This window comes from Paramisgurnus dabryanus, chromosome 23, assembly GCF_030506205.2.
Source record: "Paramisgurnus dabryanus chromosome 23, PD_genome_1.1, whole genome shotgun sequence".
Lineage (NCBI taxonomy): Eukaryota > Metazoa > Chordata > Actinopteri > Cypriniformes > Cobitidae > Paramisgurnus > Paramisgurnus dabryanus.
The window spans coordinates 9434000-9452203 of NC_133359.1; the positions used below are offsets into that span (position 1 = coordinate 9434000).

At 35.7% G+C, this 18204-nt stretch overlaps 3 protein-coding genes across 8 annotated transcripts in view; 1 reads left to right on the plus strand and 2 right to left on the minus strand.

Annotated features, from left to right (window-relative positions):
* The window catches only part of wasla (WASP like actin nucleation promoting factor a), a 79477-nt gene extending 78310 nt beyond the window's left edge, over positions 1 to 1167 (plus strand). For all 4 annotated transcript variants that reach the window (XM_065292044.2, XM_065292043.2, XM_065292041.2 and 1 more), the window contains one exon: positions 163 to 1167. In XM_065292044.2, coding sequence (XP_065148116.1) covers positions 163 to 224 — 62 coding nt within the window. In that variant the 3' untranslated portion in view covers positions 225 to 1167. The remainder of the gene's footprint in view (positions 1 to 162) is intronic.
* Positions 1168 to 3232: 2065 nt separating this feature from the next.
* lmod2a (leiomodin 2 (cardiac) a) lies at positions 3233 to 6218 on the minus strand. Its single transcript, XM_065291121.2, has 2 exons — positions 5774 to 6218; positions 3233 to 4710 (listed from the first exon to the last, which is right to left on the minus strand). Exons 1-2 carry the CDS (start codon positions 5999 to 6001, stop codon positions 3841 to 3843), a joined length of 1098 nt encoding a protein of 365 aa, XP_065147193.1. The 5' UTR covers positions 6002 to 6218; the 3' UTR covers positions 3233 to 3840.
* Positions 6219 to 6621: 403 nt separating this feature from the next.
* Positions 6622 to 17110, minus strand: asb15a (ankyrin repeat and SOCS box containing 15a). 3 transcript variants are annotated; one of them, XM_065292036.2, is made up of 10 exons: positions 16954 to 17110; positions 16318 to 16435; positions 15334 to 15371; positions 15072 to 15203; positions 12971 to 13129; positions 12263 to 12460; positions 11861 to 12032; positions 11174 to 11702; positions 10944 to 11097; positions 6622 to 7994 (listed from the first exon to the last, which is right to left on the minus strand). In XM_065292036.2, the coding sequence occupies exons 2-10, from the start codon at positions 16416 to 16418 to the stop codon at positions 7822 to 7824; spliced, it is 1656 nt and encodes a 551-aa protein (XP_065148108.1). In that variant the 5' UTR covers positions 16419 to 16435; positions 16954 to 17110; the 3' UTR covers positions 6622 to 7821. The 3 variants fall into 3 exon arrangements, with proteins under 3 accessions (XP_065148108.1, XP_065148107.1, XP_065148106.1); XM_065292035.2 differs by lacking the exon at positions 16954 to 17110 and adding an exon at positions 16799 to 16815 and having other exon boundaries at positions 6628 to 7994; positions 12263 to 12508; XM_065292034.2 differs by having other exon boundaries at positions 6630 to 7994; positions 12263 to 12508.
* Between the last annotated feature and the right edge of the window lie 1094 nt (positions 17111 to 18204).

Here is an 18204-nt window from a genome sequence, read left to right on the forward strand (position 1 = left end):
ATCCTGGTATATAATGTACTCAATGTAGGTTGGGGTTAGGTTTAGGGTTTGGTACTGGGCAAAACAGGTGCTTTTGCATGACACAATAATTTCATTAAAACGTGTCTTTGATCGTCAGTAATGTGTTATTCACTGTTGTCATGTCATCTGTTTGGCCATCAGATGAAGATGAGGACGATGATGAAGATGAAGACTTTGAGGATGATGATGAATGGGATGATTAATCCACCTGACACTAAACCCACCCGACAGAGTCAATAATACCACATTCTGAAACGTCCCCAGATTTTACTCAAATTCTGTGTTTTTCTGTTTGTTTTTTCAAATCGCTGTATATTTTTGTTGCCTTTTGCTTTTTTTTAATAATCTGTGCAATACCTCATGTAATCTGTAAAGTTTTTGTCATTTATCCTCTGTAAAATAATCTCCTGGTATAACCATGTGAAGTTTAATGCCAGGGTTCACGATTCCGTTGACCTGAATGTTTGCGTTTCCCTCCGAGCGGGAAAAGGGAGATGGACGGGACACTCGATGTCCCCGTTTATTGTGGATTAATGATTTAGATAACACTATTTTCATACCCTACTTTTCTGTACTTTCGATTTTCTTATTCAAATCCTAGTTTAGCATTTTTAGATTTGGTAAGAGGTTCTCCTATCAGATTATGTATGTCCCCTGTATTGTTTCCCTTGTAAATGTACACCAGGCTGATATATTGAGGCTATATATATTTTTGCACGAATAACAAAAGGAAATTCACTGCAGGAGGAAAACACATCGGCTGAACACTTTAAATAAGATTTCACGGTCCGTTAAAACCAAGTTCACACTACATCATACCTCAGTTTTCACTTTATTAACGAGAAAATTCAATACTGCAGATGCTGATACCTGAACGCCATCATTTCATGAGTATAAGATTTCATATCGAGAGAAATGAAAAAATATAGCACTTCATCAAACAAGATTCAACTTTCATACTATAGAAGCTTTCAAAGACCGACGCTTGACTGACAACTACATTTCAAGTAATGATAACAACCTTTGTGTAAAATTAATGCTGGTTTAACAGTATTTTGTCTGTCTCAATTGAAAGTGCTGTCCTGTAAGGGTAGCGCTGCAAAAATTGTAAAATTGACATCAAATCTTACCAAGTGGGTTGGAATGTGGAATGAAAACACTAAAATCTATACTTAAATAAATGATAATATTTACAAACCTGAGATGTGTTGCTATTTTTTTTAGTATAAAGTTATAATGTGGAGTTTAAACAAGAAATATATATAATAACTCATTCTTTACGTAAGGAATTATTTAGGCAGCCGGTTGTTATCGCAGTATTATCACCTGTCGAAATGATTTGCAGCATCACGGTAACCGTGTGGTGTTAGTTTTGAGGTTGTTATCTGGGAATGACAAATCTGCAAATGTCACGACTTGCCAATCAAAATCAAGCATTCTAACAATCTGTTTAATATAAGATAGCATTAAATTATGCAATCAAACTACTGATCTATAGAAAAAGAGGTAAAGCCAGCACAGAGTTCGAGCAGCCATCTTGGTATGCGCAATCGGCAGAGGGCCAAAATCATGATCTAAATTCACCCGGTTTACAGCGTATCAGTCACAAAAGGTTAATTTTTAGGATATGTGTATGTAAATTAATTGTTACTTCTGGTGTAATTTGCAATGTTTATGTTTTAAATAATGTATAGTAACTTACTGTTTATAAAGCAAAATGTACAACTTATATGTACAGTAATTAACTATATACAGGAAGTTTGGGTGATTCTCACGACATCCAGACTTAGGTGTCCAGCATTAAAAAAAATTTAAAACCCGTGGAAAACCAATTATTTATTTTTTTGCACATATAAGATTAAGGTCTGAACTTACTATAATCATTATTTAGGATTTAAAACCAGGATTCAAAAAATATTCCCTATGGAATTATATTTTTTTAGATTATCATTATCAAAATTATCATTACTGCAACATGATATTACATTAAATATATGCATTTACAAACTCATGTTTCGGAAATGAGAGCTAAAAACTTGTCTAGGTACTATGACAAACAAAATTTTGACTTTTATCTGGAGAGAAAAAATAAGAACTGCGTACCTGGTATCCATCTTGAGTGTCACAGTCAATTATGTCCCTTCCAACAATTTTTTGAAAATGTTAGTTCCTTAAGGTCTTAAACAATTATTAAAAATTGCTGTAGAGGATGAGAAAATTGGTCTTGGACACATTTATATTCCTTATTATTGTCTTTACATTTACCAATGATCACCAAATACCACATGTTTCTTTACTGTAAATGCTTTTTATTTTTTAGATTTTTTTATTATAAATATTTCCATGTCAAAGAACCCAAATCCAGTCATGGACACGTTGCATTTTTTCCTTAAATGTGGAAAAAACTACAAAATTGGTTTGTATGATGTCATTTGAAATCATGTGCAAAATAGTACATGAAGAGATGTTTCTAACTGTATGCTTCTTATTTTGAGACTCTTATTTTGCAATAACTTTTTTTATCAAAATGTTTCATGACGCCTCATAAGTCTAATTTCGCGCGAATCACTCGTTTGCGTTGTAATTCAGGAAGACTTCAGATATAAAAACGGAGACTAGTAAAGTGATGTTTTATCACTAAAATCTGATAACGTCCACTTATTTAATATGTTTGGGCGGTGGCTTCACAATTGTGACGTCATACGCAATCCAGTCATTTCAGTGATCAGTGGACCAAACGTACAATCAAACGATTTGAAATGGCGACCTCTAGTGGTGAAAATACTACATATTGTGCCTTCTGATTTTGAGTGTCTGCGTTTGTTATGGTGATTTTTTTTGTTGCGAGTATAAACAAAAATTATTTGAAACCATTTCAAACAATCATGGATGACATAAATACAATAAAAACGTATGTAGGGAAGAAAGGCAACTGTTAAAACAAAGAAAATCAAGGTAATAAAACGATTTATCAAATAATTATACAGATTTACAAATTTGACCTTTTTGGTTGTAAATCTTCATTAATGTCATAATGAAATAATTAAGGTCACAAATAAAATTGTTTCATTTGGGAAAATTACATTTATTAACATAATATTTTGCAAATAAAATACACATTTCCTATATATTCTATATTTGGTTTACAATAAAAAAATAACAGAATATATATCACACATAGTTAAATCCATAGTTAAAATATTTTGGCTCTCCAAGTAACACCATAACGACCAACATTAAAATCCAGTAGTGTAGTAGGCTTAACTATTCAACTAGCAGTTGGGGCTGTAGTCAATCATCTTCTATTAAAATGACTTCTCCAGTATATGATTGTGTAAACTGTCATTATATCACTCACTAACAGACGGTCACAGAAATAAAAATATCCTAAGAAAAGTATGTATTTTCCATAAAAGGTACTAATAGAGTAAGAAAAAAAAGTTACTTATGAACACATGTATACAATTAACTGAATCATAAAATTGTCATATTGAGGAAATGTCCGTTTTATTGTTGGACTTTATGCGACGATAGCATTGTGTTTCAGTGCCTGGCTAATGATTTCATCCTAGCAGAAATTATCAGAACACTGAATGATTCAATTCTTGGTATAGATGGTGAATTATTGCTAAAAGTCGTGAGATCTGCTTTAACAGAATTGGTGTTGGCAAAATCCCCAGAATGAATATTCTTAGAAAAAATATATATTGTTTTTTACAGCCATAAAAGCTTATCATGTATCATTACAATATATTTATTTTTTTATATAAGAGCTATACAGTAATACTAACATCATTCAGTGGCTCAGTTTTTGATCGTCTAAGAAGTGCTTTCCAAATTGTCTCGCTGTCTCCTTTGCTCCAGACGTCTTTGCCTCTGACGGTCCTGGTTGCGGGTTAAAATGCCGGTTGCGCTCATCCTCGGCCCGGGTAAGTCAAACTGGTATCCTAGTTTCAGCAAAGTTGTGTTTTCCCCCAACAGCTTGGCCATCTCCATTTCCACCTGACCTCCACAGATGTGCCGCTGGTTGTGGAACCTGAGTTCCAGCAGTGTCGTGTTATGTTGAAGTGAGCCGATCAAAGCCAATATACCTTTACCTGAAATGAAATTGGACTCAACGTTAAGGTTGGTGATCCTACGGTTTCTTTCCAGCATTTTAGCCAACGCGATAGCTACTTGGTCATCTGCATGGGTGTTGGCAAGGCTGAAGACCTCAACATGAGTATTGGAGATCAAGGCATTTGCAAAGCTCACAAAAACCGCTTGGGAGATGTTTTCAATGTTGTTTAGATTGACAGAGGTCAGAGAGGAGTCATTGCTCAAGATCTTTTCCAAGATTTTGTCAATATCGCTTTGCCTCTCTGGTGTAACGGTGAGGTTTGAGTCGGTATGATGGAGGACTCGTTTACCATTGGGTTTCCATCCACTCTTGTCAATATTGCTGTTGTGATCAGATACGTCTGTGATATTTTGGTTGCTTGACTTTGCTTCACCTCTCTGCTTGTGGCCTCTATCGTGTTGTTGTCTCTTGTCTTCATTATCAACAGGCTCTTCAGTACCACATGCTTCATCTTTATCGGTCTGGCCCTCATCCACGCTGTCCTGTGTATCATCAAAACAAGAAAAACAATGCTGAGCACTAGCATATGAGTGACAGAAACAACTACACAAAGATAAATTGCACTTTATCTATACACTAATCCAATCGAATATCATACAAATGGTTGATTCTTGCGAAATTAGACTTAATTTTTTTTAAGTAAATGCTATCAAACTAAGAAGCATACATGTAGAAACATCTCTTCATGCACATGATTTCAAATGACATCATAGAAACCAATTGTGTTGTTTTTACCACATTTAAGGGGAAATTTGTCATTACCGCAATGTGTCCATGACTGGATTTGGGTTCTTTGACATTGAAATATTTATAAGAAAAAAATAAAAAGCTTCAGTGCATGTTATACTATAAACATTTACAGTAAAGAAACATTTGGTATTTGGTGATCATTGGTAAATGTAGAGACAATAATAAGGAATATAAATGTGTCTCATCCTCCGCAACAATTTTCAATCATTGTTTAAGCCCTCAAGGAACTAACTTTTTCAAAAACTGTTTGTTGGAAGGGACATAATTGACTGTGACACTCAAGATGGCTACCGTGTAAGCAGTTTTTATTTTTTTCTCTCCAGATAAAAGTTAAAATTTTGTTTGTCATAGTACAACTTTTTAGTTCTCATTACCGAAACATGAGTTTGTAAATGCATATATTCAATGTAATATCATGTTGTGGTAATGATCATTTTTGATAATGATAATCTAAAAAATTTAAATAATTCTATAGGAAATATTTTTTAAATCCTCTAAAAATAATAGTTATAGTAAGTTCAGATCTTAAACTTATGTGTGCAAAAAAAAAAAATTTGGCTTCAAGGGCTTTTTAAAATTTTTTCTAAATTTAGATTTCATGAGAATCACCCATATTCTGATAAAATATATATTTTGAATGCATTGGTTAAAGCATCTACGCTGTAAAAAAAAAGTTATCATTGAGTTTTTGAACTTAAAAATATTAGTTGACTTAAATTTTAAGGCAACCAGTTTACTTCCTTTTTAAGTCTTTTTTTAAAGTGTATGCATAAATACCTAAAAGTGACTCACAAACTCATATCCACCAACCATTTTAATCTTGTCCACTGATATTAATACTTTAAAAGAATCTACAATTACAAATTCAAACCTCTATTTTACCTCTATCGATCTGTTACTTTCATTCTCCCAGTACTTCAGCAGAGCATCTCGGCTAAACGTTCCTGTCGCTCGCCTGGATGTCTGGTCATCCTGCCTGAGTCCAGCAGAAATCTCATCTGATTCTATAGCCATTATTTTCTCCAGCTCTTGGAGTTCCTCACCGGTTAAAGAAGACAGAAGTTCATCTTCATCGATGTCCTCATCTTTCGGGTAGCCAAAGTTGCTCATACTTGTAATGCTACAGTATGATGCCTATTCTGCATGTGTACGGACTCTCATACGTGAGATTTGTGCCGTGTGTCAGGGCGCTCATTGAAGTGAGAGGGATACTTTAAATCTTATCTGGAAAACTGGTGGGGGAACTGAAGTGTTGGAGGATTGAAACGGTATTTGGAGAATGTCCAAATGATGATGATATCACCAACCATAGTAGTTTACAGGTTTATTTCATAGAGGTAAAGGAAAACAACACAGTTTTTGAATATTTTACTATGTTCCTACCTCAACTTAGATGAATATACATACCTATCTTTGTTCAATGCGTGCACTTTTAATCTTTGTACAGCGCTTCTTGAATGTGTTAGCATTTAGCCTAGCCCCATTCATTCCTATGGCTCCAAACAAAAGTTTTATTTTGTGCCACCATACTTACTGTAACTACTCATGTAACTGTTTTTAAATAGGAAAACATGGAAGTGTTTGGTGGCTTCTGAATTCATTCCTGTTTGGATCCTAAGGAATGAATGAGGCTAGGCTAAATGCTAACACATTCACGACGCGCTGTACAAAGAATAAGTGCACGCATTGAAAAAAGATAGGTATGTATTAACTCGTCTTAAGTTGAGGTAAGAACATAGTAAAATATTGAAAAATGGTGGTGTTTTCCTTTAAGAACAAAAAGATCAATTTAAAAGACAATAAACTGACCTTGAAGAGATATTAGGTGTAATTTGAATGGAAAGTATTGCATATTGATTTAAATTATGCCGTACATACATATTTATACTCTGTATGGTCACATACTGTATAAAAGTGCACTTTGCACAAGTCAGGTATACATTCATTAGATTTATTTTTGATTGATATTGATATTTTTATTGATTGATGGTGTTTCAGAGCAATATTTGATATCATAAAATACAATTTCATTAAATGAATCAAAAGTACATTGATTATAAGAGAGTTATGTAATATATAAACGTCTACAGTGTGACAAAGCAAACTGTAGACAGTTCATGACCTCTTAAGCCAATCTGATTGAACGTATATATGTACTGTAAAACACAACTATTGAAGATTTGCACTGTCATGATATGCTCACATTTTTGAACTTATCATAAACATTTCTATCAGGTAAAATTATCAAGTGTACTTGTACGGTAACTGATAATAAACCTTGGGTATACAATAAACTAATGCGTCTAATGATAGTCACAATTGTCCCTGTATCGTTTGAGATTATGATAGTGCTCGTGTTCAAAGTTTCCCTCTCATAAGTTAACAATCATGTTTGTTGATATTAATGGGACATAAAGTTATAAATAGATATGACCGGCTTTTAATGACTTTGACTATTGATAATGCATTCGAGTACTGCGGCTTAACAGCGCAGAGGTGATGATGTGTAATCAAATGTCCAATGTTACACAGACGCAGTAAACACCGCTTATGTGTTTTATGAGTGCTGTGGTACATTTTTACACAAAAACAACTGGAACATCTTGATTGAACTCTTAGAACAGGATCTGATTTGATATAATTTAAAATAAACATGTTTTGGCAATGTTTAGATGGAACATTATTTTATTGCACAAATAGCACCAAAACATTGTATTGTGAAATGTATTTTAAGAAGTGTTTTGATGGAAGATGGTGAAAAATCTGGTCATGTCAACCTTCTACAATATGTGGATCTTAAACAATTTTTTCAGGTTTTAGGGGGAGAACTAAGATGTTGGTGTCCTTAAAGCTAATACAGTACACATAAACTAAAACATTAAAATGTTAAGTCTTTAACCTGCAAGTTTTCTTTCTTTAGGAAAAGAGCATCACTCCTGACACATGATTCTTCCATATAGATCAAATTCTTTGCACATCAGGTAGCCTTTCAATCCAGGTGGGAAAGGACCTGAGTGTATAAACTCAGGGTCACCCAGCCTACATGGGGTCATCTCTCTTCTGATAACAAGTCTGCATAGGTGCTTCAGTGCACGAGGGTTTCCTGGATAAATCATAGATCCACAAGAAAACACCATTCACTTTTTTTTGGATTTTGGTAGGACTTGTAAGTGCTTGACACAATATACCCATAAGGCAGAAAATTAAATTTTTTAAAAATATGCAAAAATGGCCCAAAAATATATTTGCAAATGTTTTGAAATATATTTACAAAAATTATTTTTCACCAGTATATTTTTGTATATTTAAAAAAATATATTTATTTTAAAGCAGGAAAACATTCCAGGATTTTTTTCATTTTAATGGACCCCAACACTTAACAGTTTTAATGCAGTTTAAAATTGCAGTTTCAAATTACTCTAAATGATCCCAAACGAGGCATAAGGGTCTTATCTAGCGAAACGATTGTCGTTTTTGGCAAGAAAAATACAAAATATGCACTTTTACATCACAACTTCTCTTCTTCCTTCTGCTGTGTAATTGCGTAATAATGTCGAAAGTTATGTCTTACATATATGAAACGCACATTTGCGGACCATTTTAAACAATAAACTGACACAAAGACATTAATAAGCATCATTCCACATACAACGACATTGGAACGGTCCTCTTTCTCCACACTTGTAAACACTGGGGCGTAGTTTGCATTCGTCATCCGTGACCTCTTGACGTGATGACGTATTACGTGAGGTCGCGCTGGCGCGTCACAGGACCGGAGAAAGACAAGAAGTTGAGGTTTAAAAGTGCATATTTTTTCACTAGATAAGACCCTTATGCCTCGTTTGGGATTGTTTAGAGTCCTTTAAAACTGCAATATTAAACTGCATTAAAACTGTTAAGTGTTGGGGTCCATTAAAGTCATTAAAGTCAAAACATTTTGGATGACATGGTGGTGAGTAAATTATCTGGATTTTTTTTAAAGAAAATTGACTAATCCTTTAACAAACATACTAAAAACATTACTTGTGTGCATTTTGGGGCAAAACAAAGGGCACTGGTATTTTTTAAGATATGTCAGCGCAAGTTATTTTCAGTTTGGACAGCTTTTACATTTCTTTTTTAGTCTAGGACTAGTCTAATCCCTGTCCGGGAAACTGCCCCATATGTCAGTTTGGGGCAAGTTGTCTTAATGACTTTGGGGATAGTCGTCACATGCTTTTCACACTGGAAATAGTTATTCTAAACCCCAGCTTAATTGAATCCTGGGTTATCTGTTTCATGTTTTACACTGTTCGTACTTATCCAGGGGGTTAGGAGATAACCCTGAGTATTCATAATCTGACGGTTCACACTGTGCATTCCTAAACCCTATGTCAGGTGTCTGAAAGCCTTCTCCTACACACCTGTCTGTAATTGTCAAACAACCCTGAACACCTTGATTAGCTGCTTCAACTGTGTTTAATTTTGCCCATAATATTTTATAATCATTATTCTACAACTCTGTAACGAGATAAGATATGAAAATGTAATGAATATAACATATGTGCCCAAGAGATTTATACTATTGTGATGTATGGTGGTCAGTAAATTTTAGACAGTGGGAAAAGTGTGACAACTTACCCCTACTTTAAATGTTTGTGTATTTTACACATAGCCTACTTTACAAACCTTACATTTTTGGCCAGGATTTCTTTTTTTTTGCCATATGAGTTGTGAAATTAAAAATGTATTTGCTGCCCCTAAAATACATTTTGAAATATATATTAATAAGGGCTGTCAAAATATTAATCTCGATTAATCGCATAAAACATAAAAGTTTGTTTTTGCTTAATGTGTGTGTGTGTGTGTGTGTGTGTGTGTGTGTGTGTGTGTGTGTGTGTGTGTGTACCTGGTAATTATCACGTTGTGGGGACCAATTGTCCCCACAAAGATAGGAATACCAGTGTTTTTGTGACCTTGTGGGGACATTTTGATGTCCCCATAAGGAAACAAGCTTATAAATCAAACAAGATGATGTTTATTGAAAATCTAAGGTACAAGAAAGGTTTCTGTGATGGTTGGGGTTAGGGAATGGGGCAGGTAAGGGGAATAGAATATACAGTTTGTATGGTATAAAATGCATTACGTCTATGGAATGTCCCCACAAAACATGGAAACCAGAATGTGTGTGTGTGTGTGTGTGTGTGTGTGTGTGTGTGTGTGTGTGTGTGTGTGTGTGTGTGTGTGTGTGTGTGTGTGTGTGTTGTGTTGTATGTAATTATTTAACATATATAAATACAAACACATGCAAACACAATATATATATTATTATATATATTTATATTTTTATATATTATATTTACATTTTAAAAATGATACATATACAACATTTTTCTTAAATGTATACATGTATGTCTGTATTTATATATACATAATAATTAAACACAATAAACACACAAATATATTATGCAAACACAAACTTTTATTTTGTATGCATTTAAACACTATTAATATTTTGAGAGCCCTAATACATGAAGGCTAAAACTAAATATATTTTCAATTTCAAAATTAATTAAGCTTAAGCTTAAGTATTGGTACTATTGTCTACAATAATGGTTGGGTAAAATATGGACAAACCCAATTGTTGGTTTATATTAAGATTGAAAATGTCAATATTTTACCCAATTACATGTTGAAAGAACGAGACTGTCCTCCTTAAAAAACAACCTCATATATAATTTGTGCAAGCTGCTTATTAGAACCAACAGTGACGTTTTAAGGGTAAGGGCCCTCTAGTGGCCTGCAGCCTATTACAACCTGTGGCTATTTTTAAAGGCGATAGATACTGTAGAGTGTAGATAAATGATAGATAGATTGATGGTTTGATTCTCTGCATTTGTAAAAGTAAAAATGGTTTCATAAATATTTATAGTTTGAAAGATATTTTGGAGCATCTTACACCATTCCTAACCTAACCCAAACCACTTTTCCACCATATAAAGCACAATACATGAATAAAAGTAGTCACAGGTCAAACAACAATGAAAGTCCTGAATGTTTGTTTGCTACTCACCCAAAATTTCAGATATTTCCGGCCATTCCTTATGCTTTCTCAGAACCATCCTCATCTTGGAGCAGATGGGAACATGACTAACATAATCCAGGAGAACCCGTACAGCTCTTCCAGAGAGTTGAGCGAGCGAAGAGACGCTGATGAAATCACAAAACTACACAGAAGAGAAAACAGTCATAGGTAAAGATATACAGGCCACATCCTACTAGATTTTGTAACAGAGCACTCACTGGGATCTTCTCACTTGGAAGTTCTGAATAGCGACCCCATGTTAAGTCATGACGACAACAGAAGCATTTTTCGGCATCGTAACCGCTGTTCAGAAGCAGTCGCATCATCATCTCATCTTTCAGGCAGTATTGTAGCGCAGTAGGAAACACTGTGTCATTGACCATTGTGAAATAACAGTTCACGTCAGCCAGCTTGGCCAAGAGCGACTTGACAATCTCGTACCTTCCGCTTCTGACCGCCACTAGGAGACAGTGTAGAGGATCCAGGTCGGTTTTGGCTCCGGCGTTTAACAGTATCTGAGTGCCGGTCACATCTTCATTGGAGACGGCAAAGTACAAGGCGGTCCGTCTCATGTCCCCGTAGTTCTCAGAGACGTGCGTTTCTAGAAGAGCATTGACATCGAAGCCTTTCGCCAGTAGGAACTCCAGACACTGGACGTGACCTCCGTCTGCCGCTGAATGAAGGGGGCTTTGGCCCGAGAGATGGAGAGCTTCTTTTGTGGTTACGGGGATTAACATTCTCAGCGCCCTGAAAAGATTTTTTATAAAATGTAAAGGATGTTTGCAAAACAATACATGGTGGCTAAGTGGTCATTCATGTAATGCAGCATTAGTAGTGAAATACAGATGTTGGTTTTGTTGTATATTCGGATTTGTGTTTTGAATCTTGCATGATTAATGTCATACAGGTAATGTCCTTCGTAAGCCGCACGGTGGATCGGAAGCCGTGAGGAAAGATTGGGGATGTTGGGATCAGCACCATGTTGGAGAAGAAGCTCAATGCAGTCAGGATTTCCAGAACCAGCGGCGTCATACAGCACACTGTCTCCATTCGGCGCTTGAGCATTTACATTTCCACCTATTAGTACATGATTGTGTTAATTAACTCCTTAAGTGCACAACCGTTTCAATCCATGATTGGTTAAAATGTGGACAAATCCAGCTGTTGGGTCACATATGGACATTCTCTGGGTTGATTTACCCCAACTGTTGGGTTTCGCCATTTTTTAACCAACCATGGGTCGAACAACTCTTTTACTTTATAGTGTAGAAACATTTGTGAGCCTTTTGTTAAGAATGCAGTTTTACCATAGTGAATGAGGATATCCAACACTTCTGCCCGGGCACATTCTGCAGCAATCTCCATTGGCGTCATCCCGTTCTGGTCTACCTCATGTACGTTACCTCCACGTTGCAGGAGGAGCTGAAGAATATCAGTGCAGCCCACCTTGGCAGCCTCGTGAATGGCCGTCCAGTTTTTAAGGCAGACCTGATTCACCGATGCGCCTCGTGATAGAAGTGTGAAAGCGATTTCAAATGAGTCTGTTCGTACAGCTGCAGCACAAAACATATTTTGAAGCTAATGATGATGTAGACTATACATTTCAAGCTTGATCTCAGGAAACTGTATGTAATGTATGAGGTGGCTAATTTGTATCAAAGTGTACAATGTAATACAAAAAAAACATCTGATTAGTAGAAAAAGACGCATGGTCGTCGGAACCATATTATATGGGTGGGACGTGAAGACCCAAGATTATATTATATACCCACTCATTTTTACAAAGCATATGTCTATATACTTTTGTAAAAATGTAAACATTTTCTGTGGAGGGCAAATCCACATTTTTTTGCCATTCGACACCCATGAAAAATGGCATGATGAAACCCCAACCCTAAACCCATGAAACTAAAACATCCAAATGATAAACATAATTCATATGAAATAATAAACACCTTGTAGTTACACATTGTCAGGAGATTGACATTTCCTAAAAATAATATTGGTTGAAGTACCCAGTAATAAGGGAGATTCGTTCTTGCTGTTGGTCCTGTTGGGTGAAGCTCCATGTTCGAGCAGAGTCCTCACGATCTCCACCAGACCGGCTTGAGTAGCCAAAATCAATGCCGTCTCCCCATCCGCAGTTTCTTTCTCTAAGGATAATCTGTAAGAACCTATTTTCAACCAAACTACTGAGCTTTGGAAAGTATGGGGTGGTTTCTCGGACATGGATTAGCTGCAGGAGGCACAATGATTTTACACAGTGACCAAAAATAGTCCCCTGCATTAAAAGTTACTAAGGGGACTATTTTCGCTGCTGTGTAATATCACTACGCCTCCTGCAGCCATGTTACGGCAGCAAAGTCACTGATTATTACGCCAGAATGAGAGTATAGTTCATAGCCATATCTGCCTAGAAAATCACAACTTTTAATTTTCCGTCGGTCTCAGTACACGATGTAACTACAGAAGAGTCAAGTTTTAAATTGGAAAAATATTGAAACTCTCTGGTTATTTTTAGCACAATTCTAATGGTGTAATCAGATTCAATGGATTATGCTAAGCTATGCTAAAATTGGTACCGCCAGACTAGGAGATCAGCTGAAGGGATTTCAAAACGGTAAAAATAAAAGGTTTAGCTCTAGAGGAGCTGAAAAATTTAAATATAAAAAAAATGGAATGTTAACGAACATGCCTTACTAAAAACATTGCAAAGGAAAGGGCACTGATTATTTTAAGACATGTCAGTGCAAGTTGTTTTCAGTTTGGACAGCTCTTACATTTATTTTAGTCTAGGACTAGTCCAATCCATGTCTGGGAAACCACCCCTATATGCATATAATTTCCTCACTGTTATGTCTTTAAAACAACCCAAAGAACTTTCTTAAGTGCATTACAAATGATAATTTGATAACCCTTTCTTTGTTACACATGTTATGTGTATTTACTCTTTACTATGGTAATAACAGTAAATGATGCATAAATACATGCAACTTGCCCTAAACCAAATCCTAATCTTACAGTAAGTACATGTTGTTAATTAATATGAACTAGTTTTTAAATATAGTGTAGTTATTGTAACAAGTAGCTCTACAATAAAATGTAACCATAACAATATAAAAAAACTTTGTTATGTAATGAAAGTCAGCTTTATTGTATTTTAAATATATCCTCATTCATCAGTATTAGATGAATACCGAGCCCCTAAGGTGACATTGGAGTAAAAAAATCTAAAGTTTAGTTTCATGTGCTCACGTGAAACTTTCATGTGCTCACGTAAAACTTTCATGTGCCCACGTGAAACTTTCATGTGCCCACGTGAAACTTTCATGTGCTCACGCAAAACCTTCATGTGCAGAATCTTTTTTTAAAGTTTAGTTATCGTGCGCGCGCGATAGTTTCAGGTGAGCACGCGATAGTTTCAGGTGAGCACGCGATAGTTTCATGTGCTCGCGCGATAGCTTCACGTGAGCACGCGAAACTAAACTTTAAAAAAAAATTCTGCACATGAAGGTTTCGCGTGAGCACATGAAAGTTTCGAGTGAGCACATGAAAGTTTCGCGTGAGCACATGAAAGTTTTGCGTGAGCACATGAAAGTTTCGCGTGAGCACATGAAAGTTTCGCGTGAGCACATGAAAGTTTCACGTGAGCATGAAAACTACGAAACTAAACTTTATTTAATTTTTACTCCATGTCCCCTTAGGGGCTCCGTAGTTGTAGGATCTACACTGTCAATAAAAATAATCCCCATCTGTCAGGTGGGCGGTACCCTTTTCACCTAAAGAGGTCAAATAAGTACCTAAAAGGATCATACTGGTACCAAATGTATACAGTATATGTACCTAATTGGTTCATATTGACATTTTAAAGGATACTGCACCTGTGACAGCTTAGGGTCATTTGTTTACCATGTGCACAAATTGGATGAGTAAATAATGATATTGGTATGTTTGGGTGTGCTAATCATTTGACATTAAAACCATTAGAAACAATTAAAAGCAATTTTTCTCACCATCCTTTATATGTCTGAAGAAGGTCACATGACCGAAACATTTCCGATTGCAAAAACCTATATTTGAAAGCAATAAAACAGTGGGACTTCTAATCTCTCTCACCATAGATGACCATCTCCAGCACCTGTACAGACTGCTGGATAGCAGCTCGGTGCAGTGGGTACCAGCCTCTGCTATCAACCTCAGTGAATGCAGCAGGATAATCACACAGCTTCTCAAGAGCGAAAAGATCTCCTGTTGGGTCAAATTACACAAACACGTCTGCATACTGAGTAATTATTTTCATTTATACATTATTCTATACATACAGTTCTGTTATTGTTTTAAAGCAACTACACAATCATTGATAAGAAAATCATTTCACCTCGGAAAATTGCATCCAAGATCTTTTGATGTTCCACACTGGATTTATTTGCAGGAGAGAAATAATAAAGCACCATGATGGGTAATATCTTAACATATCATATGTATATGCAGGTGCTGGTCATATAATTAGTATAATTAAAAAGTTAATTTGTTTAAAAAGTGGAACTTGTATATTTATTACACACAGACTGATATATTTCAAATGTTTATTTATTTTAATTTTGATGATTATAACTGACAACGAAGGAAAATCCCAAATTCAGTATCTCAGAAAATTAGAATATTGTAAAAAGATTCACTATTGAAGACACCTGGTGCCACACTGTAATCTGCTAATTAACTCAAAACACCTGCAAAGGCCTTTAAATGGTCTCTCAGTTTAATTCTGTAGGCTAAACAATCATGGGAAAGACTGCTGACTTGACAGTCGTCCAAAAGATGACCATTGACACCTTGCACAAGGAGGGCAAAACACAAAAAGTTATTGCAAAAGAGGCTGGCTGTTCACAGAGCTCTGCCCAAGCACATTAATAGAGAGGCGAAGGGAAGGAAAAGATGTGGTAGAAAAAAGTGTACAAGCATAGGATAACGGCACCCTGGAGAGGTTTGTGAAACAAAACCCATTCAAAAATGTTGGGTCCAGTGTAAAGTTTCCACAGTCAGTGATGGTTTGGGGTGCTATGTCATCTGCTGGTGTTAGTCCACTTTGTTTTCTGAGGTCCAAGGTCAACGCAGCCGTATACCAGGAAGTTTTAGAGCACTTCATTCTTATTTTCTGAGATACTGAATTTGGGATTTTGCTTAGATGTCAGTTATAATTATGAAAAGTAAAAGAAATAAACATTTGAAATATCAGTCTGTGTGTAATGAATGAATATAATATACAAGTTTCACTTTTTGAATGGAATTAGTGAAATAAATCAACTTTTTGATTGCACCAGCACCTGTAGACTCTATGTAATCTATAACTATATTATCTGACCTTCCAAAGGAGGCAATGTCTTTATAAGATTCCTGAATGCTCAGTTGGATAGCAGCATTAAGAAGATCATCGTCATCATCTAGATCATCTGATAGATCCATCTTCCTGAAGCTAAAAACTTTTAAAATAAAGTAAAGATAAATAAACAGCTAGTCTGCTGCAAAGTACTGCAAATGTGACCTAAAATGAAATGTAATTTATCGTTTTCTGCATATAATCATCCTACAAAATGTAAACAACCTACAAAATGTAAACAACATTCTTTTAAAATGAAACCTTGATATCTTTAATATTGACAGAGTAAGATCAATGTTACATCAGTGATTGAAATCTAATGTTAATGCCCTTAAACTCATTTTTAGTTATTACACTTCATCCTACCGGTTCAGATACAGTAAGATCATTTGTGCAGAGAGTGCATATTTCTCTTTCAATGCAGTTGTTTTCACAGAAAAGGTTTTTACATGTTTACAGTGCTTACATGAGAATGTCAGCTAGCAGCAGAGATTTCGACACTTATACACACATTTCAAGGAAACGTTGAACAAGGGCATGCACAGCAGCCAACAACAGGCCCGCCGCTTCCACTAAATTGTCCTCGCTTCACTGAACAGTAAACAAAGACTGTAATCTCACCTTGTGAAACACAGTTCCTGTGAAATCACGAGTCTGCTGTGCCAGTAGTTTAGCTGCACACAATCTGAACTTGAGTGCCGGCGGATTTGCCTGCCCAAAACGGCAACCAGACACACACGCACACACACGTCTAATTTTGGCTTTCACCTGCTCTGGTCTCTACCATGCACACCAGCAAAGTCAGATGTTATGCCTTCACAAACATGACCTAATGTTTGAATGATAATGTTTATGCAATAATGATAATTTTTAGAAAATATGCAAGATTTCATATGGTGGGTAAAACTAAACTGTGCATGATCAAATTGTCCATTTTTTTTATATTTACACACAAAATGCATACACTTGGCAACATCTACGCAGCGATTCTAATGCTTTTATGGGGTTTTATTTGCAGAGTCTTCATGCAGGGTTTATAGCTTTCTATAAATGTGCTGTAATTGACACCTGCTGAATGCATCTACTAATATACTGTACGTAGTCATTTTTCCAGTTGGGGAAATCCTAGATTCCCTGGGAGTCTGGGACATAGTTACCACGTGTAACTTTTACAGCTTGTGTGGAAGATTTGGTAGAAAAGTTTCACATCGGGTTGAAAATCATATAAATGTTTAGTTGTTTTAAAATGTATAATGTTTCACAGGCATCGTGATAGTTTTCTGTGTAAAAGATCAAGTGGAATAAAAATCAGACATGATCGTTTTGAAATATGAATGCTTAACGAATACAAACACGACGTTTACACAGTAACAGCCTAAAAATGTGTTTGTAAATTTACAGCCTCAACAATTTACATGAAGATCATTCTATATACAGTTTTTAGAAATATAAGGGGTGCTACTGAGAAATTAAAGAGTGAGGATATAAACAAATTATGAAGTTAACACAAAAATGTTTTGTAGATCTGACTCACAAACTCGAAGATCTTTGAAACACTGGATTCATGACAGCATTGTTCCCTGTGATTGAACCCATGGCCTTTGTATTGATAACATAAGGCTCTCCAAATTGAGCTACAGGAACATTATTTTTATAAGAAGTTATAAAGAGCTTTGGTTAATATTGTGTTGTTGACCACACTGAAGTAGCTGTTCACATCTGCCTGCTTGCCCAAGAGCATCTTGACATGCAGTCTCATACCCTTCAGCCCTCACTGCCACTAGAAAACAGCCGATGGCATCATCCAGGTCAGGTTTGGCTCCTGCATTAAACAACACTCAATGCATGTCACATCTCGATTTGAGACGGCAA